The 22,083-nt window shown below is 42.8% G+C and overlaps 1 protein-coding gene across 1 annotated transcript in view; it reads right to left on the minus strand.

Moving 5' to 3' along the window:
* The window catches only part of LOC139562765 (neural-cadherin), a 230,541-nt gene extending 209,966 nt beyond the window's left edge, over positions 1-20,575 (minus strand). Inside the window, exon 1 of the mRNA XM_071380765.1 lies at positions 19,312-20,575. Coding sequence (XP_071236866.1) covers positions 19,312-20,317 — 1,006 coding nt within the window. The 5' untranslated portion in view covers positions 20,318-20,575. The remainder of the gene's footprint in view (positions 1-19,311) is intronic.
* Positions 20,576-22,083: the final 1,508 nt, after the last annotated feature.

Genomic DNA, 22,083 nt, shown 5'->3' on the forward strand with positions numbered 1-22,083 from the left:
TAAATAGTGGAATGGGGTAGTGTTTTTTGTTAAAGAGGGCCAACATTTGGCAGGGCAATTTTTCTTTCCATTACCCAATTTTGTATTACCACATCAAGAATGTAATAGGTAGGTAGTAGGTAGGTCATGAATGGCCTCACACACCAACACAGTAAGTGGCGGTGTATGCACCTAAAAGTTGGATGCGATCCGCCAACCAAATCCTAAAGAGGAAGAAGTAGGGGGTGGCAGTACACCAATAGGTGTACAGTAGTCTGCCATGAAACCTTAAAGAAGAAGAAACAGATATTCCAGCTAAAACTTGGATTGGAATGTGTGCTTCACACGCAGCAATAGATCTCTGCGTTCAGGCAGCCTCCTAGAGCGCATCCGTCAACATTCCATATGGCAGTTGGGACAGAGCGCCTGGTAAACTACACAACAACACAGCTGAAAAACAACGGCAGTTTCTAAACATGTACACTTTTTTTTCACTGCTAAGTGACAGGCCCTGTTCTCCTGCTTTCTTGTTTTACTTTTGTAAGTGAAGTGGCGGTTTGTTGGGGAGAAGAACAACAAGGGAAAGATTTGCTACTGTAGCTAGCTGGCTACTGTAGCAATACATTTTGCCAATTCCTGCTCCTCCTCAACACTCATTCTTAAGTTACACCTCTCAACACCCTTTTTCAATTATTAATGATATTTCTTTGCAGGAATCTTCTAGCTTGGATGGAAGGATGGAGAAGGGAGCAAAAAGAAGGAGTACAGTAGTTATCCAGCCTGCTGACTAAGAAATGTAAATGTTTTGCTGTCTCTCTCCATCTGTCTGCCTAACTGCCAGATTGCTGAGGGGCAACATAGTCAATGTACTTACTAGGCTAAGTCCAACTTAGTGAAGACCTTAGGTAATGGTTAATCATGATTCGTCTCTGACTTTACAGTTCCTGAAACATGTCAATGACCTGATGCCTGGCCTCTACAGTGGTGCTTGGCCTCCCACTCAGCTACCACTGATCTATTCTACCACATCCCAGGGAAAGGAGAAAGCAGAACCACCCCTCCTTAAATCCATACTCATTGACACTAAGCTATGTGCAAAATGTTGATGTTTGTTATTCTGATCTTCAATGTGTGTTGATTCCTACTAACCATCTTTGTGAGATCTAGGTTTGTACTCGCTATGCTGATGAACATGAAATGTTTTTCTCTGCATCAGGTCTCACTGAGACTGGATTCCTCAAGAGACATGCTATTTAGCTGCTCATGATTGTCTGATCCTACACTCTTAGAAAAGAAAATCTAAACTCCAGCAAATCGGCTTCAAGTGATTTTAATTTTGGAAATCTGTTACAAAGTATTCCCACGCTTAATAGAGAGAGATACAGTTTGAGATCGTATACAAATGTAAGCAACGTTTGAAATGATTCTGTTTTAGTTCAATATTATATCCGTTTGGGCTTCTTGTGGTCAATTTTCAGGTTACATTTTTTTCTAATTATGTTCCGGCACCCTGACCATCCGCTCAAGAAAACACGTGGCTGCATCTAGTTGATGATCCCTGCCATAGGAGAACCCTTTGGTCCTAGGTAGAACTCTTTCCACAGAGGGTTCTACACGGAACCCAAAATGGTTCTACCTGGAAGCCAAAATAATTCTACCTGGAACCAAAAACGTTTTTCCTATGTGGGACAGCCGAAGAACACTTTTGGAACCCTTTTTTCGAAGAGTGTAGTGTAAGTGGATCAAATTGAAATAGCACCGCTTCTAATAAGGCAAATAAAATCCTATTTTAACTTGCCCCTATTATTTTTTTAGGTGCAAACCCCTTGTGTCCTGATTCAACAGACACCTCCATTGGTGAGTCATGTAAAGTTTCTCCCATTTCTCTCTTACTCGTTCAATAGGGGGTGCTGTTAGCACTTTTATTTTTTTGACATTGCCAAATTAAACTGCCTAGTAGTCAATTCTTGCTCGTACAATATGCATATTATTGTTATCATTGGATAGAAAACACTCTCTAGTTTCTATAACCGTTGGAATTATGTCTCTGAGTGGAACAGAACTCTATCTACAGCACTTTTCCTGACAGGGAGTGAGATTTCAGAAATCTTGGCCTCTGGTCCCAGGTCAGTTTTAATGTCCCTGTGAATGCTATGAGGATACAACCACTGCCTACACCTTCCTCTAGATGTCAGTAAGTGGTGACAATTTGAATGGAGTCGATTGCGCAATCAGGGCCTGTATAAAACAGAAAAGACCGGAAGTAGCTTTCTTTTGGATCCTGCGCTGGACGCATGAAGGGCGTCGGACCGACCCCTTTCCAAGCCTTGGTTTAGCCAGTAATATATCGCCGGTCATGTTTTTACTTGTTATAGGTGTTAAAAACATCATAAGGTAGTTAATTTAAACCGTTTTATAGCAATTTATATCCGTTTAGTGCGATTTTGAGGCATTTATTTGTGATGCCCTTCCATGAGCTGGGCACGTTTCCTGTACATACCGAACGTTATTGGCCATTTCGACGGGACAAGAGGACATCTTTCGACCAAAAGACGATTAGACCGGAGAAAGGATACATTGCCCAAGATTCTGATGGAAGAACAGCTCATAGTAAGAACTATTTATGATGATAAATCGCTGTTCTGTTGAAAAATTTTAAACGCATATATCGCCATTTTGTTATGTGTAGCTTCGCTTTGGCGGACCCGGTATTGCACAGTAAGGATAATTTTAGAAATGTAAGTCAGCGATTGCATTAAGAACTAATTTGTCTTTCGATTCCTGTCAACCCTGTATTTTTTAGTCAAGTTTATGATTAGCTATCGATTAGACTAGATCACTCTCAAAGATAGCGCCCGACATTTTCAGGCCAGTTTTGCTACTATTCTCATTGTATAACCACGTTTTTTTGTGGCTAAATATGCACATTTTCGAACAAACTCTATATGTATGTTGTAATATGATGTTACAGGAGTGTCATCGGAAGAATTCTGAGAAGGTTAGTGAAAAAATTTATATATTTTGGTGATCATAACGTTATCGCTCCCGTTGCCTTGAATTCATGCTGGGGTAACGTTTGCACATGTGGTATGCTAATATAACGATTTATTGTGTTTTCGCTGTAAAACGCTTAGAAAATCTGAAATATTGTCTGAATTCACAAGATCTGTGTCTTTCCATTGCTATGCTTTGTCTATTTTTATGAAATGTTTTATGATGAGTATATTGGTAATACACGTTGCTCTCTGTATTTATTCTAGTCGAGTTGTGATGGTGGGTGCAATTGTAAACTATGATTTCTACCTGAAATATGCACATTTTTCTAACAAAAACTATCCTATACAATAAATATGTTATCAGACTGTCATCTGATGAGTTTTTTTCTTGGTTAGTGGCTATCAATATCTTTATTTGGCCGAATTGGTGATAGCTACTGGTGGAGAGAAAAAATGGTGGACAAAGAAAAATGGTGTCTTTTGCTAACGTGGTTAGCTAATAAATTTACATATTGTGTCTTCCCTGTAAAACATTTTAAAAATCAGAAATGATTGCTGGATTCACAAGAAGTGGATCTTTCATCTGGTATCTTGGACTTGTGATTGAATGATATTTAGATGCTACTATTTACTTGTGACGCTATGCTAGCTATGCTATTCAGCTTTTTTACTGGTGGGGGGGTGGGGGGTGCTCCCGGATCCGGGTTTCTGACGCGGTAGAAGTTAATAGAGAGAGATACAGTTTGAGATCGTATACAAATGTAAGCAACGTTTGAAATGATTCTGTTTTAGTTCAATATTATATCCGTTTGGGCTTCTTGTGGTCAATTTTCAGGTTACATTTTTTTCTAATTATGTTCCGGCACCCTGACCATCCGCTCAAGAAAACACGTGGCTGCATCTAGTTGATGATCCCTGCCATAGGAGAACCCTTTGGTCCTAGGTAGAACTCTTTCCACAGAGGGTTCTACACGGAACCCAAAATGGTTCTACCTGGAAGCCAAAATAATTCTACCTGGAACCAAAAACGTTTTTCCTATGTGGGACAGCCGAAGAACACTTTTGGAACCCTTTTTTCGAAGAGTGTAGTGTAAGTGGATCAAATTGAAATAGCACCGCTTCTAATAAGGCAAATAAAATCCTATTTTAACTTGCCCCTATTTTTTTTTTTAGGTGCAAACCCCTTGTGTCCTGATTCAACAGACACCTCCCTTGGTGAGTCATGTAAAGTTTCTCCCATTTCTCTCTTACTCGTTCTCCCTGTCACTCACTTAAACACGTGTGCAGTTGCAGAGGAGAGGAAGAAATGTGCCAATTACACCCATGTCCAACACTGTTTGTTGCAGGGATGATATGACAGACACATAACTTGAGAACAATATAATATTTTGTATTTTTATTTCCTCTGTACACACACTTACATTTTTCTATTGAACAGTTTTTTTTTAAGACTGCCAAGCTGGCATCAATTGAGGAAATTTTGTCTGGGACACTGTCCTTATTATAGATTATAGAGCGGTGTGTTTATAAAAAGTTGCCTTTGCTACCACTTTTAGTAGATTCTGACTGTTAAATATATTTTACTGTGCGTTACTGTTATGTCCTGCATGCTCACATTACGCCAATCGTTAATTTATTTTCTTATTTTTGTATGCTTACAGTAAGTGTCATGAAACGTCAGAACACTCAGGAGGTTGATGTGTTGCTCTGGAAATATTCCCCTGTTGGAGAGGGACGCAAATTATGTATATGAGCAAATTGCTCTTTATTAAAGACATCTCTAAGCTATAACTGCCACAAAATGATTCAACTAGTACCATGGAAATGCTTTTAGCCAGCTGAGTCCAAGTTGTCCTTTTTTAGTTTGCTTATAAAATCTCTAATTGATAAAGTTGTAATGCGCTGATTCTTTTCACTGCAGATCTGACCCGTCACACAACTCTTCAAGAGGGCCACTACGCTCCAGATCGCCTTCTGTGCTCAGAGGTCCCTGATGAGGATCTAGCCAATCACACCACTCTTATTAATCATTCATCAAATAAAACAAGGGGCCTTTATATACTCCCAGTATTTCTATGCATGTAATTTCTGTGGGTGAATCATGAAACAATTATTGTATGCAGATGTGTGAAAAATGGTATAGATTTGTTTTTGCCATTGCTTGATCTATTTTAAACGTAAGAATATGTTGCAGATTAACTTTAATTGGTAACTATGGAAACCAATAGAAATGTAATGAACAAAATGTTCAATATCCAACTTTATCCCCTGCAATACTTTTTACAGTACACGCTTAGATAAAAAGGTGCTATCTAGAACCTAAAAGCGTAATGTTGGTTGTCCTATAGGAGAACCCTTTGAAGAACCATTTTGGTTTCAGGTATAACCCTTTTGGTTCCTTGTAGAACCCTTTCCACAGAGGGTTCTACATGGAAACTAAATGGGTTTTGCCTGAAACAAAAAGGGTTATTCTATGGGGACCGCCGAAGAACCCCTTTGGAACCCTTTTTTCTAAGAGTGTAGGTAATAAGCTGTAGTTAGGTAGTCATTACCAGGTTATGATTCTTTTTTTAAATTTTATTTCATCTTTATTTAACCAGGTAGGCCAGTTGAGAACAAGTTCTCATTTACAACTGCGACCTGGCCAAGATAAAGCAAAGCAGTGCGACAAAAAACAACAACACAGAGTTACACATAGGATAAACAAACGTACATTCAATAACACAATGATGATGTCTTAACGATGACTAGTAGGCTACAATATAACACATAATATAGTGGTCAGAATTATGACCAGCAGGTCATATGGCGGTTAGAAAAAGACATTCTGGTCAGTAAAAAGACGTTAAAAAAATACTTCATTTTCGACCAGAATAAGACATAAGAAGATGCTGACGTCTTTTCAACCAGATATTCCCCACTGGGTTGGAACAGATTTCCAAAATTATAATCACTTGGAGCTAATTTGCTTGTGTTTTTATAGTCTTTTATGTCCCTCCCCAAAATGTTTTCATAAAAACGTTTCTACAAATAAAATCTGCCAGTTGGGGAGCCCTGCGATAAAGGCTCAACAATTCTGACAAGAACTTTGTTGGAACCTACGAAGCACGTAATGGTAGTTATTCGGCAGACCTAGACCCTGTTACACTGAAAGAGTCAAGACGTCCGGTAATCGTTTACGACCTAAGAATTTTCCCACGACGTGGAAGTTTTGTCTGGGACTGTAAAATCGTGGTATTACATGGCTAACATCATATAGTCTGTGCAGGCCTTTAACCTGAGTACCCTATACTCCACACTACAGCCTAGTGATCCCTGTTTTGATGAGCCTGATCAGGAGCAGCCTGTGATGTCAGAGGGCTGTGCTCCGCTGGCTGTTTGACGAGCCCTGCTCTCCTCTTCTCCCAGACCCAGACTCTATAATACTGCGGCCTGCTGCTGCTCTAACTCCACTAATTGAGCAGGGTGGAGATGAGGAGGGAGAGTAATCTACTCCTTTCTCTACTCCAGAGTCTCACCAGGTGCTCAGCAGAGACCAGAGAGCTAAATGTCTTGTGTTCTGGGCTCGTATAAGGAGCACTTAGTGCACTCACTCCGAGGCCACATTTAGGATTAATAATCAATTTGAGGGTATATGCACTGTTCTTGTGCTCTAGGTCTAAGTGGTTGCCATGGGAATAGTTTACAACCAAAAAATACTATTTATATCCTCATAAAGGTTTCCTTAACCTATACTATATATACAAAAGTATGTGGCCACCCATTCAAATGAATGGATTCGGCTATTTCAGCCACACCCATTGCTGACAGGTGTATAAAATCGAGCATACAGCCATGCAATCCAGAGAAAAAAACATTGGCAGTAGACGGGCCTTACTGAAGAGCTCAGTGACTTTCAATGTGGCACTGTTATAGGATGCCACATTTCCAGTTCGTCAAATTCCTGCCCTGCTAGACCTACCCCGGTCAATTGTAAGTGCTGTTATTGTGAAGTGGAAACGTCTAGGTGCAACAATGGCTCAGCTGCGAAGTGGTAGTCCACACAAGCTCACAGAACGGAACCGCCGAGTGCTGAAGCGCGTAGCTAGTAAAAATCGTCTGTCCTCGGTTGCAACACTCACTACTGAGTTCCAAACTGCCTCTGGAAGCAACATCAGCGCAAGAACTGTTCGTCTGCACAAGAACTGTTCGTCGGGAGCTTCATGAAATAGGTTTCCATGGCCGCACACCAGCCTAAGTACACCATGCGCAATGGCAAGCTTCGGCTGGAGTGGTGTAAAGCTCACCGCCATTGGACTCAGGAGCAGTGGATACGCGTTCTCTGAAGTGATGAATCACGCTTCACCATCTGGCAGTCCGACGGACGGATCTGGGTTTGGAGGATGCCAGGAGAACGCTACCTGCCTGAATGCATAGCAACTTTAAAGTTTGGTGGAGGAGGAATAATGGTCTGGGGCTGTTTTTCATGGTTTGGGCTAGGCCCCTTAGTTCCAGTGAAGGGAAATCTTAACACTACAGCATAAAATGACATTCGAGACGATTCTGTGCTTCCAACGTTGTGGCAACAGTTTGGAGAAGGTGTCACGCCCTGACCTTAGAGAGCCTTTTTATTTCTCTATTTGGTTAGGTCAGGATATGATTTGGGTGGGCATTCTATGTTTTCTATTTCTTTGTTTTTGGCCGAGTGTGGTTTCCAATCAGAGGCAGCTGTCTATCGTTGTCTCTGATTGAGAATCATACTGGTGGGGAGTTATTTTCTGTTTAGCTGTTTTGTTGCCTGACAGAACTGTGCGCTTTAGTTTTTTCTACTTTGTTATTTTGTTGCGGTGTTCAGTTCATTAAATCTCATGAACGCCTACCACGCTGCACCTTGGTCTCCTTCTTCATCCGATGAGTGCCATTACAGAAGGTCCTTTCCTGTTTCAGCATGACAATGCCCCCGTGCAGAAAGCGAGGTCCATAAAGAAATGGTTTGTCGAGATTGGTATGGAAGAACTTGACTGGCCTGCACAGAGCCCTGACCGCAACCCCATCTAACACCTTTGGGATGAATTGGAACGCCGACTGCGAGCCAGACCTAATCGCCCAACATCAGTGCCCGACCTCACTAATGCTCATTGCTGAATGGAAGCCAGTCCCCGCAGCAATGTTCCAACATCTAGTGGAAAGCCTTCCAAGAATAGTGGAGGCTGTTATAGCAGCAAATAAACTACATATTAATGCCCATGATTTTGTAACGAGATGTTTAAATAGCAAGTGTCCAGATACTTTTGTTCAGGTAGTGTATAAAGAGGTAAAAGAGAGAGAATTAACAGCCAGAAACAGTTCAATAATAACAGGCAGATTTAGACTTGTATGTTGACAAGCTAAAGTGCCAGTGTATGGAGGAAGCGTGCAAGGACACAGGTGCTTCAAATGCCCTGTCACAGAGATGGCTTACTCACGCTGACTGACTGCATGTAGAGATGTATTGATAATAGATTGAGAGAAAACGAAGTCACACACGCCCAGGGATTCACAAATACACACAAAGAAACCAAAAAAGCACAAACAAACTTCCTTTGGGGGAAAAGCCTACACTCCGGTCCGACACTGTTTCAAGACCGTATTTGTTGAGCTGTGAAAACACCGGCTGCTGTTTTGAAGCCAACACAAATAGAAGGAAATCTCCGGTGCCTTGTGGGGCCCTCTCTTCCTCCCTGCCTGCCTAGCCATGCCTCCGTGATGTGATGTGTGTGCCTCGTCTTCTATCAGATCGTTCACGCTGTGTCTTTTATGCTGAATGACGCGGAGCGACCATTAGTGACTGCTGTTGACATGAAGAGGTCACGCGCTAATGTAGACCCAGTGCAGACTCACCATTACTCATGGCCTGCCTGGCCAGCGAGGAGCGACTGCAACGACGTGGGGCTCTGGCTCTCTCAGACAAACGATCTGACGACACGGCTATTGTTTTGCACTGGCCCATTGCTTCCCACTTCCTTGGCTGGAGAGACACGCTGCTCATTAGGCCTGGATAGAAATGGGAAGGAGTTGCAAAAACACCCACATTTGTCTACTGACAGCCTCGATATTAAAACGCTGGATTGGCTGGCTGGCAACTCTCTTCCTGGAGAATAGAGTCGAGGAGAGGAGAGGGGATGTGTGTAGAGGAGGGGAGAGGGAGAGAGAGGAGCGTGGCATCTCTAAAAGGTCACTAGCTGCCTCCCATCCCTTCGTTTGTCTCTTTGATTAAGTCTGGCAATTAGGCAACTGTGCTGCTGTGCGCTGAGATTCAGCCGGCAGATTGGAAAATAAACTAATCAGAGAGCAGGCAGATCCAGCGCTGCGGAGAGAGAGAGAGAGAGAGAGAAAAAAACACGCAGACATCCCGCCAAAGTTTGACTGGAGACAGATTGACGAGGCGATCGATGATTGGAGGGTGTATCAGAAAAGGAGAGAGCAGGATGAAAGAGGGATGTGTCTGGCGAGGCAACTCGGCAAGGAGGAGGAGGAGAGAAGAGAGTGCAAATTGAGGATGAGCAGGATGGGCAGAAACTAAGAAGGCAGAGAGGAATGGTGAGCCAACAGAGGAAAATAGGAAATAACAAGAGAGCTGCAGACAACTAGCAGGGAGAGCTAGATGGTAGAATTGGACTGAGAGAAGTGAAGTTCTACAGTAATAGAAAAATGTTACTGTGGGAGGAGAGGAGGAACTAAGGCAGAAAGGAGGGTAGATAAATAGACTCAGATTAACAGAAAAGTGTAGGAGGACAGAGAGAGGGAGAGAGAGAGAAAGGATACAGCATGGCAAACAATGAGCTGCCAGGGAATTTGGCAGTGGGACACATTGGAGATTGGAGGGTTCCTCACTTGGACGGCCTCCTGATAGTTTACATTTCTGTTTCGACAAAAACCACGCCACCTTCTGATAATTAATCCACCAGAGGATTACTGTCATTCTGGCTGCGCTCTGCCCACTTCTGTACCACACACGCACATGCACACACACCCACGCTTTGTCAAACAAAACTTTTTTATTGTAGGTAATACGCTTATTTTATTATTTTTGAAACGACCAAATGTCGGCCTTTAACGATTTGAATGGATTTACAGTATATACAATATCCTGCCCATATGAACACATTTATTTCAGGCCATAACTTAACCAATTTATGTAGGCTATATATAACAATGTTCTGCCCTATATGAACGAAGGCATATACAATATTTATAGACATACGGGATTTAATGAAAACCATCCAGCCGTACGCTTGTAGCCTTAGCATTAAAAATACCTGCCCATATTTATATCCACACATGAAACCCAGTCACATACACAACATAGTTTCCAATTCTTTAATAACAGACACAATCGGGTAATATGGTACAGCTCACTTCAAAGATTCCCTGGGAAACTCAACGTATTGTAGCCTCACGTGGACGAAAGAGCTTTCACCATAAAAATATAACACTTGCTTTGCACACATATGCACGCACACACACCACGCACACATGCACATGCACACGAACACACACCCACCCACTCCCACGCTCACAGACATTCCGTCAAATGCCACAACAACTGTCAAAGAAATGCATTGACAAATTCCTCATTTGTGAAGGCATGCTAGATTCAGGGACAGAGAGTGGGGGGGGGGGGGAGGGGGGTGTGTGGCACTCAGCAACTCATCTGTTCTGTTCTTTTATTCCAACATGTATCTTCTTCATCCAAATACAGAACTCAATCATGGAGAGTCGGGCTGGGTCAGTGGTGGTCTTAGCCACAGCAGACGGCCAGAGCAGAGCCTTGACTAAACGCTGTGTGATCTCTCAGTCAGACCCATCGATCGCTCTCCCCGCCACTCACAGTTACACGCACTCTGGTGACAAGTGACACTGACAGCCAAGTCCGCTGCTACTGCGGAGGACGCACGCCTGGCGGGGGGAGCGTAGGGACGGCAAGAAGATGACGGACAGGGCCTCATCATGTTTGTGTGTTTGTGGTATTCTGTCTAAGGTGAGCTTTTGCATATACAGTATGCACATGCCATGATTATGCACATGGCAGGACATATATTTAGTGACATGTCCCTCTCTCAATCTTCAGCACCTGTTTACGATTCCTAAACTATGCACCGTGCAGTATATTCACATGATCACTTTGCCATTCACTCCATTCCATAGCTACGGATAAGAAAAGGGCAAGGGGAAAGGGGGATACCTAGTCAGTTGTACAACCGAATGCATTCAACTGAAATGTGTCTTCCGCATTTAACCCAACCCCTCTGAATCGGGTATAAAAAAAAGCTTCCAATAAGTACTTAAGCATTATCTCCTTCGCTCCCTCGTCCCCTTTCGTCACCGTAAATCCTAATACATTACAATCTTCCAGTAATTAAGTGTGTGTTGTTTTACACATCACTGCCTTTCTAATCCTTCCAAGCTGACTTAATCTACTGTAAGCAGATTGCTGGGCAATGGGATTTTAGAAATACACAACAGTGAGGCTATAAATATCAACTTTGGGTATATATACTCAACTGAAAATCTATTTTCATCATGCATACACACCACCGTTCAAAAGTTTGGGGTCACTTAGAAATGTCCTTGTTTTTGAAACAAAAGCACATTTTTTGTCCATTAAAGTAACATCAAATTGATCAGAAATACAGTCTAGACATTGTTAATGTTGTAAATGACTATTGTAGCTGGAAACGTCTGATTTATAATGGGATATCTACATAGGCGTGCAGATGCCCATTATCAGCAACCATCACTCCTGTGTTCCAATGGCATGTTGTGTTAGCTAATCCAAGATTATCATTTTAAAAGGCTAATTGATCATTAGAAAACCGTTTTGCAATTATGTTACCACAGCTGAAAACTGTTGTGCTGATTAAAGCATTAATAAAACTGGCATTCTTTAGACTAGTTGAGTATCTGGAGCATAAGCATTTGTGGGTTCGATTACAGGCTCAAAATGGCCAGAAACAAAGCACTTTCTTCTAAAACTCATCAGTCGATTCTTGTTTTTAGAAATGAAGGCTATTCCATGCGAGAAATTGCCAAGAAACTAAAGATCTCGTACAAAGCTGTGTACTACTCCCTTCACATAATAGATCAAACTGGCTCTAACCAGAATAGAAAGAGGAGTGGGAGGCCCCGGTACACAACTGAGCAAGAGGACAAGTACATTAGAGTGTCTAGTTTGAGAAACAGATGCCTCACAAGTCCTCAACTTGGCAGCTTCATTAAATAGTACCCGCAAAACACCAGTCTCAACGTCAACAGTGAAGGGGCGACTCCAGGATGCTGGTCTGCTAGGCAGAGTTGCAAAGAAAAAGTCTTATCTCAGACTGGCCAATAAAAATAAAAGATTAAGATGGGCAAAAGAACACAGACAGTGGACAGAGGAACTCTGCCTAGAAGGCCAGCATCCCGGAGTCGCCTCCTCACTGTTGACGTTGAGACTGGTGTTTTGTGGGTACTATTTAATGAAGCTGCCAGTTGAGGACTTGTGAGGCATCTGTTTCTCAATCTAGACACTCTAATGTACTTGTCCTCTTGCTCAGTTGTGCACCGGGGCCTCCCACTCCTCTTTCTATTCTGGTTAGTGCCAGTTTGCGCAGTTCTGTGAAGGGAGTAGTACACAGCGTTGTACGAGATCTTCAGTTTCTTGGTAATTTCTCGCATGGAATAGCCTTCATTTCTGAGAACAAGAATAGGCTGACGAGTTTTAGAAGAAAGGTCTTTGTTTCTGGCCATTTTGAACCTGTAATCGAACCCACAAATGCTGATGCACCAGACACTCAACTAGTCTAAAGAAGGACAGTTTTTATTGCTTCTTTAATCAGAACGACAGTTTTCAGCTGTGCTAACATAATTGCAAAAGGGTTTTCTAATGATCAATTAGCCTTTTAAAATGATAAACTTGGATTAGTTAACACCATGTGCCATTGGAACACAGGAGTGATGGTTTGTGATAATGGGACTCTGTATGCCTATGTAGATATTCCATTTAAAAAATCAGCCGTTTCCAGCTACAATAGTCATTTACACTATTAACAATGTCTAGACTGTATTTCTGATCAATTTGATGTTAATTTGATGGACAAACAAAGTGTTCTTCTTTAAAAAACAAAGACATTTCTAAGTAACCCCAAACTTTTGAACAGTAGTGTATGTATTTTTGTGAATATCTGCTTCCAGATCACATGCAATTTATTAGAAACGCATTATATAAATCTATAATCATTCTATTATTCTTTAAATCTGCCAAGCTTGTTGTGCAAGGTACAGTATGTGTGTGAGCGTGTGTGTGTATGCATGTGTGAAATGACTGACTGAGGGATGAGATGAAACAGAGAGTGGAGGAGAGAGAAAAGAGGGTGTGAAGTACAGACAAAGAGAAAGAGAGAGAGTTTGTAGAAGTTCACAGGTATAAATTCTGTTCATGGATCATACCAGGGCAAAGTATGTGCGAGTCGAGTGCAAGCGAGGGTATCTACAGCAGGTGAGAATGTTTGCATCGGAACATATGCTGCGTAGGTGTGCGTTGTGTGCATATGTTATGTGGGTTTGGATGTATGCGTCTTCATGTATGTCTATGCGTGTTTGCACAGCGTGTGTACGTGTTTTAGAGAGGGGGTGGGCAGGGGGAGAGAGAGAAACTTATTTAACTTGTGTTGTGTACACGTGAGCAAGCACACAATCTTCTGGTTCCCTGACAGAGAGATGAAGCCTCCCATATGCTGTTTAATTTCCAGGCTCTTCCCAATCAGATTAACAGTAACACCAGGGAGGAGAGGAATTAAGTCCCCGAAAACCTATCAATTTCTGCTCAAACCCAAATCCCAGCTCTCTCTGTGTGGATCAAACAGTCAAACACTATGGTGGTTAGATAGATAGAGGAGAATGGATGGGGAATGATCAGATCCACTGTGTATATAACACGTTTGGGGTTCTTGTCAAACTCAATGCGCGTCTGACGCCTTAGTCAATTCTTTGTCAGTTTGATTGAGAGTTATGCCAGCTTCAAGTGTGCTTCAGCAAGACAAATATGCACCCCATCATATTGATGCCTTTGACAGTCATAGCATGTTCTCTATGAGATAAAAGATCACACAACCACTAAGGGCGACATGACAGACAGAGGTCTGATACGATGTGTTAGACAGCAGAGAGACAGCGAGAGAGTGTAATGTTTACTGTTCATTTTTATTGTTTATTTCACTTTTGTTAATCATCTATTTCACTTGGTTTGGCAATCGGAATATATGTTTCTCGTGCCAATAAAGTCCTTAAATTGAATTGAATTGAGAGGGAGAGAGAGAGAGAGGAGGAGGAGGAGCTGAAGGGAGAAAGGGGGAAGGTAAGAGAGAGAGAGATGGTGGAAGGAAAGAGATGGAGAAGCATGAAAAAACATGCTATGATTGAGAGAGAGACATAGAGCGATGATGACCCTGACGGGATATGGAGATAGTAAAAAGTGCCGCAAGGCAGAGAGCGTTAAGACGGGAAGTCTGGCGCCACACGCCTGTTTGATCTGCACACACGCTCCCCCTCTCCGTCCCCACGCACACATTAATTGATCCCACTGCAGCAATATCATGGAGACCAGACATATCAAACAGGAGCCCATAGCCTCAACCAATATACAGCTAAAGAGGCCTTCTATTTCCATATTACAGAGTTCACACAGCAATTAGGAAGAGAGACTTCAGAGCGTGGAGTTCAGAGAAGACGTGAAGGAGGCAGGGAGGGAGAGAGGGAGGGAGGGATAAAGGGAGAAACAGAGGGCCCAGGTCTGTGGGGCTGGGTGTTTTTGGGACCGCTTAGGTGGCTGAGACAGCCAGGGTAAGGCTGAGGCCAGTGTTAGTGGATAACAGAGACAGACAGACAGACAGATAGAGATAGGAATAACCATATAGGATTCAAGTGGTGCTCTGCTCTCCCCCAACGCCAGATAACAGAAAGAGCCCTGGGTGACTCCCCTCAGACAAGCTAATAGAGAGTAGAGACCAACTCACATGAGAAGGCTATTTCACCCCAGGCCAGCCAGTATTTCACCTCAGACCGGCCCCTTCTCTCCTACCTCCACTGGTCAGTTGAAAAAGAGAATCAACTGACCAGTGGAAGTAGGAGAGAAGGGGACAGTCACAGAATGAATAAGCACGATATACAAGCTGCAGCAGAGCTCTGTTATCAAACCACAGCCTAGCTCACTCACTGGCCACTAGGCAGAAACGTGTGCATCGCTGAGTGTGCATGTCTGTATAACGGTTAATAATGTGCAATACAATATGCTGTTTGAAGATTTATAGCAGTAGCTGTTTGATCCTGATAAATAAAGTAATAACAGACAATATATTTTCATTTTCCATCTGTCTCTGACTGCATGCTCCTACTCTCCTGTAGGATCAACCTGGTCTCAGAACATTTCGTATTATTCTGTGTGTAAATCCAAGGCACTCCATTTAGTATGATATATTACGTTTGGTATGGTTACATGAGACAAATGGTTATTTAACGCAAAAACGAAAGGAGGGTGGCTGGTCGGGGTGGATTGGTGGGCGTATAATGTGAATTTCTAGCAACCCGAAGGTTATGAGTTCGAATCTCATCACGTACAATGTTAGCTAATTAGAAACTTTGATTACTTGTTAGCTACTTTGCAACTACTTAGCATGTTAGCTAACCTTTCCCCTAACCCTTTAACCTAACCCTAACCCTTAACCCTAATCCCTAGCAAAGATAACATTAGTGAGCTAGCTAACCTCAGACACCTAGCTAGAATTCGTAACATACTGTACATTTTCCATATTTATAACGTATTCTAAGTTTTTTCAAATTCGTAACTTAATGTACGTTTTGTAAATGGTTAACATATAATATGAATTGTAATTCGTAACAAATCATACAAAATGGGTGATTGCCATTCACAAATTATTACAAACCATAAGAAACATAACATACCATACTAAATTTAGTAGCACAAATTTATATGTAGAATATCATGCGTGCTAGTCTACATGTACTCAATAGGGAGCTGGTCTAGTTCACAGATACGGTTATAAATGAAGTCAACTGACACACCTCTCATACTTGATTAAAGCCAGCTGTTTTCCCCTCATTACTGTGAATCCCCTGGCTTCCGAGAAGCTATCTCGCAGTTCACACACACACCCTCTTTGCCAGACACGCAACATCTACAGAAGGTTCTGGTCTTCGGGCCACAGGACAAGCACACAGACAGACAGTAATGAAAACACCGAAGGCCGAGCTAATTAAATCAACAACCCTGGCAACAACTCATGGTTGTAGCGCGCCTCGGCTGCGCAGCGCATGGATGCCGCGGAAAGATGTGAGTGGGCCATGGAGAACACTGTTCACGATAAACGCATTACTTTTACGCCTGGCCTTGCTGCTATTCCAGTTTCAACTGTTCTGCCTGCGGTTATGGAACCCCTACCTGTCCCAGACCTGCTGTTTTCAACTCTTAATGATCGGCTATGAAAAGCCAACTGAGATTTATTCCTGATTATTATTTGACCATGCTTGTCATTTATGAACATTTTGAAAATCTTGGCTCTCTCTAATTTTCTCCTTCTCTCTTTCTTTCTCTCGGAGGACCTGGGCCCTAGGACCATGCGTCGGGACTGCCGCCCGTGGTGACTCCTTGCTGTCCCCAGTCCGCCTGGCCTTGCTGCTATTCCAGTTTCAGCTGTTCTGCCTGCGGTTATGGAACCGCCACCTGTCCCAGACCTGTTGTTTTTCAACTCTTGATGATCGGCTATGAAAAGCCAACTGAAAATTATTCATGATTATTATTTGACCATGCTTGTCACTTATGAACATTTTTGAACATCTTGGCATAGTTCTGTTATAATCTCCACCCGGCACAGCCAGAAGAGGACTGGCCACCCCTCATAGCCTGGTTCATCTCTAGGTTTCTTCCTAGGTTTTGGCCTTTCTAGGGAGTTTTTCCTAGCCACCGTGCTTCTACACCTGCATTACTAGCTGTTTGGGGTTTTAGGCTGGGTGTCTGTACAGCACTTCGAGATATTAGCTGATGTACGAAGGGCTATATAAAATAAAATTGATTGACTTTTAAGTCCTCGCTATTCCCTCGAAGAAGCGCACGAGTTCTCCAACAAACTGTGCTGCAACTCTAAATCCCAGAAATGAGAACGTGTATGAGATGGGATTACATGGATAATGCCAGCATATGGAGCCAGGTCGAGCAGGATCTCCACTCAAAAAGGATTAGACTCCACCACATTCCCACCACATGAAATTCCGGTTCCCGAGCACAGATTTGTCCATATTAAACACGGGTGTCTGCTGGATCATTTGAAATCAAGTCAAGTTGGTTATTTGATTTAAAAAGTTTCACAACACTCAGCGAGGGAAATGAGAAAACGAGAAACGATGCGGGTTTTATTCACTCCAATGCATGTAAATAGGCCCCCATACTTCACATAGCCTAGAAATGAATGCAGAGCGCGCCATCTTTGCACACACACGTCAAGTTCCCTGTGCTCATTGTTGTAGACAGGCAGCACTGGTTCTGCACGAACGCAGATATTGTGTAATTCGCCCATCACTTTAGAACAGCTGGGTAAAATATTGCACTTTTTTTTCTAGCACAGTGCACGACAACTGAGCAATTAAACGTAAAAGGTGGGTTGTACTGCTGCCTGACAGAGGCAACTGGCAAATGTGTACATTTGCAAATATGAACACTAAACACAGCCAATACTGCAGGCCTAGGTTACAATCATCTACAGGTCCCCACTCAAAACCAAAAAGAAAGCACATCACTTATCACTTCAAACAATGCGGTTTATCGTGCCTGAGACACAGGGCCATAGCCAGGGTCAGATTTTGTGTGAGGTCTGTGTGTGTTGAAGCTCATCTACTGCATTTCTATACCATTTAAAAACGGAAATGCTATTTGGAGAACAGCAAAAACTAAAACACAAGCAAAGATTACCCCATCCATTATCAGGTTCGTTGCTGTAGGTTCATTCACCTCAGTCGATCTACAAATACATAGCCTATTAGCTATACAATTAGTTGCTACACATTCACTTACATTAACTCAGCACCGTGATTAAAAACTCGAATTAATATGTACGGAGGGATCACTTAGCAGATAGGGTATTTTATTAACAAAGGGTAAGCAAATACATTTGCTTTACAACACTTTTTGTTGCAGTTTTACAGCTAATTTCGTGCAATTATACACATGTTATGTGTCAATTGGAGCTGCTGCGGCCAACACTAAGGAGGTTGAACACTCATATACATCCATGGTCAGACAGGTTCACATATGCTGGGCGCAGGATTACCAATGCGAGCAGTGCAAATAACACATATTATTGCATTAGCAATGCAATTTTAGCTGTAGCCTGGCTCTCAAAAAGTACATGAATGGAGCCATTTCTGCAGGTGATAATTAACCTATATGTATGCCTCGATCACACTGACAATATTTTTGCGCAAAATGGTATGCAGCATCATCTGGTTATGTGTGCAACAAAAGTTCAACATTCGCCTTCTGCTACCATTTCTGTCAAGCCGTCTACTCATACAGTTCGCATCGATAAAGCCAACGTATGCACCACACAGAACGCACTGCAACTTCCTCTGCAATGCAATGCTGCAAGGAAACTCAGAATTCCATATCGAAATGAATGTACTTATGGTGTACCAAAACGCCAATCCCTGTCGATGTGATCGAGGTGTTATGCACCTCCAAAATAAAACGGTCTGCGACGCAATGCTGCAAGGCAAACGCAGGCGTACCAAAATGCAAATCTCTGTCGGTGTGATCGAGACATTAGAAACAGTAGCATCCGCACGCCTCCTGTAAATTCAGAACATCTGCACTAATACCAGAAAACATATGCAGACAACAAATCGTAGTATAATGTGAATTTATGTTGTGTATTATAAGCTCAACTTGTGCGCATTACATTTTTCCCAGGGTAACTATTTACAAGGCGCACGTCTCTCCATGCATAATTTACGCATATACATGGTTTCAACCTCTTGGGATCATGAAGGCAAAGCTGTGGGTGTTTATTAAACATGTAACCACAGACACGAATACAGTTTAAGTCATTGCACTTTAAAGCCTGACACTTTTACAGAGTAGCTTATGTTGTCAGCTCTCCACATCGATTCAGAGGGCTAATTTAGACCAAACTGTGGCCCATAATTACTTTACAGAGGCCCTTAAGTTAAAGAGAGAATAAATATACTTATAGATAATAATGTCTTTAACGCGGAACGTTGAAGAGAGAAACAACATTTAAGCAGCAATATAAAATTGCAAAGGCACTCTCACCTCTTTTATCCTGAACTTTCACAGTAATCTCCACGAGAGGATCCGTCTCCCGGTCCAGGCGCCGTGTAATTACTATATCTCCGCTGTCCCGACTCACCGTGACCGGCGAGCTGTCCGCACCGGGATCCATCAACTCAAAGCTGGCAGCCTGAAACCTCACTGGGTACAAGTTCACTACAACAGAACCGATACTGGCATCCTCGGATACATTTATTACAACCGGTTCGTCCGACTCTAGCAGGGACCTCGACTTCCGAGGTAGTCTGATTTTCGGTTCGCCCTGGGATGGCGGTGGAAACGCTGGCCATTGCCGGGGATTAATCTCTATTTCAATACTCTGACTGGTCCGTGAGGGCCAGCCGTGGTCCATCGCAAACACGTTAAACTTTATGGGGGCGGTAAGACCCAATATAGAGTCCACCAGCAGTACATCTCCTGTTTTTGGAACGACGTAGAAACTGCAATTTTTGGGAAGAGCAAAGTAAATGAGTTCCGCGTTTTTCCCGTGGTCTGTATCCTCCGCGGTCACTTTATACACCACAGACCGCAAAGCAGTGGCGTCGTCCAGATGCATTTTTATATCAGCATTAGGGAATGTTGGCTCGTGGTCATTAGTGTCCAAAACGTCCACTTTCACAGATGCAACTTCTGCGACCACAAGGTCAGTGGCGGCGCAGCTTTGGCAGCACAGACCCAGGCTGAGCAGGTACTCGGAGCGCTCCTCTCTGTCCAGGACGATCGAGGTTTTCAGAAGTATGTGTCCGCGTTTGTGGTGGGCAAATACATTAAAATCTTTACTTCCGTCTCCCAAGAGTTTCAGATGCATGCCGGAGTTGGAACACCATCTCTGCGCGTCAACCCGCTTCACAGGGATGCTGAGACCGTTTACTTTGGATCCCGGCTCGGAGTTCTCGAATACATGTCCATGAAAGAACGGTATCCTTTCCTCTGTCTTATTCCCAAGTACAGATGTCACGAAATAGCATATTAAAATAGTCCAAATCATGACTGTTGTCAGTTGTACCACACTGAGTGGTGTTATGCTGTCACTCTAGGGCCCTTAATCATTTCGAAAAAACATGTATTTTAAGTCCTCTAAAACTTCGGATGAATTATTATCTAAAACATAGAATTCACAAAAATGCTGTTCATTGTCGTGGTTTGATTCATTGCTCTAGCTCTAGCCGCAGAACTTTCGCTGTCTTCTCTGTCTCCACTCCAGCAGCAGTCTGCGTGCCCAGCTCTCCGGATAATGCAGCTCAAGTGCGCGCCTCCGCTCAGTGTTTCTGACAGCACTAGCAGCATCTGGTACTGGACAGCGCCGTGCTCGAGGGGGCGTGGCCTACAGTGACTCCTCAGGGAAGGCCACGTCACATTATTCATGTCCATCAGTTTTTCATTCCAACCCATACAGTAAGTCTTCTTTCTGATTTCCACTGCGTGTCCAATAGCAATGGCATGATAGGCTACTGTATGTTTTTAACTATCACTTTCACTCAGTAACCTAGATTTGTCATTGATAATTGAGGAATATATACTGACAAATATTACAGTTTTTCTCAATCGCTTTGGCTCAATTATCGAATGAGAAATATATTTTTTTCAAAAACAATAAGTTCAAACCTCTGAACAATTAGTTTCTTGTTTACACCAGATTTGAATGTCTTATTCATTTTTAGCAAATTGCACGTGTTTTGACACGTGTGCAAAACAGTAAGTACACTTGTCTACAATTTGCACAACAACTACATGCACATGGCTTGCTGATCAAAACTGATGAGTTGATTCTCAGTGAAATTGTCATACTCTTCACAACTTCACAACATGATTTCATCGTGTGAGCCATCAGTCAAAATGATCAATTCAATGATCAAATTCAGTCAGACGTAGATGTATATTCCATAAATATCTATGACATAGAATGTTTGTGATGTCTGCCAAATTGGCAAACTACCTGCCAGGTGACATAGTAATGAAATAGGAATCACAATCTTACCAATCAACCAATCAAGTTTGGAAGCATATATAAGGAGCTTGCCCACAGCACAATCATTACCATTTTTGAACATGGAGGAACATCACAACCTTGAACAGCAGCAACATGTTGTGGAAGAGAAATAAGATTTTTATTTTAACCTTTATTTAACTAGGCAAGTCAGTTAAGAACAAATTCTTATTTACAATGGTGGCCTATGGGTTAACTGGGTTACATTTACATTACATTTAAGTCATTTAGCAGACGCTCTTATCCAGAGCGACTTACAAATTGGTGCATTCACCTTATGATATCCAGTGGAACAACCACTTTACAATAGTGCATCTAACTCTTTTAAGGGGGGGGGGGGGTTAGAAGGATTACTTTATCCTATCCTAGGTATTCCTTAAAGAGGTGGGGTTTCAGGTGTCTCCGGAAGGTGGTGATTGACTCCGCTGACCTGGCGTCGTGAGGGAGTTTGTTCCACCATTGGGGTGCCAGAGCAGCGAACAGTTTTGACTGGGCTGAGCGGGAACTGTACTTCCTCAGAGGTAGGGAGGCGAGCAGGCCAGAGGTGGATGAACGCAGTGCCCTTGTTTGGGTGTAGGGCCTGATCAGAGCCTGAAGGTACGGAGGTGCCGTTCCCCTCACAGCTCCGTAGGCAAGCACCATGGTCTTGTAGCGGATGCGAGCTTCAACTGGAAGCCAGTGGAGAGAGCGGAGGAGCGGGGTGACGTGAGAGAACTTAGGAAAGTTGAACACCAGACGGGCTGCGGCGTTCTGGATGAGTTGTAGGG

This window comes from Salvelinus alpinus, chromosome 33 (assembly GCF_045679555.1).
Source record: "Salvelinus alpinus chromosome 33, SLU_Salpinus.1, whole genome shotgun sequence".
Classification (NCBI taxonomy): domain Eukaryota; kingdom Metazoa; phylum Chordata; class Actinopteri; order Salmoniformes; family Salmonidae; genus Salvelinus; species Salvelinus alpinus.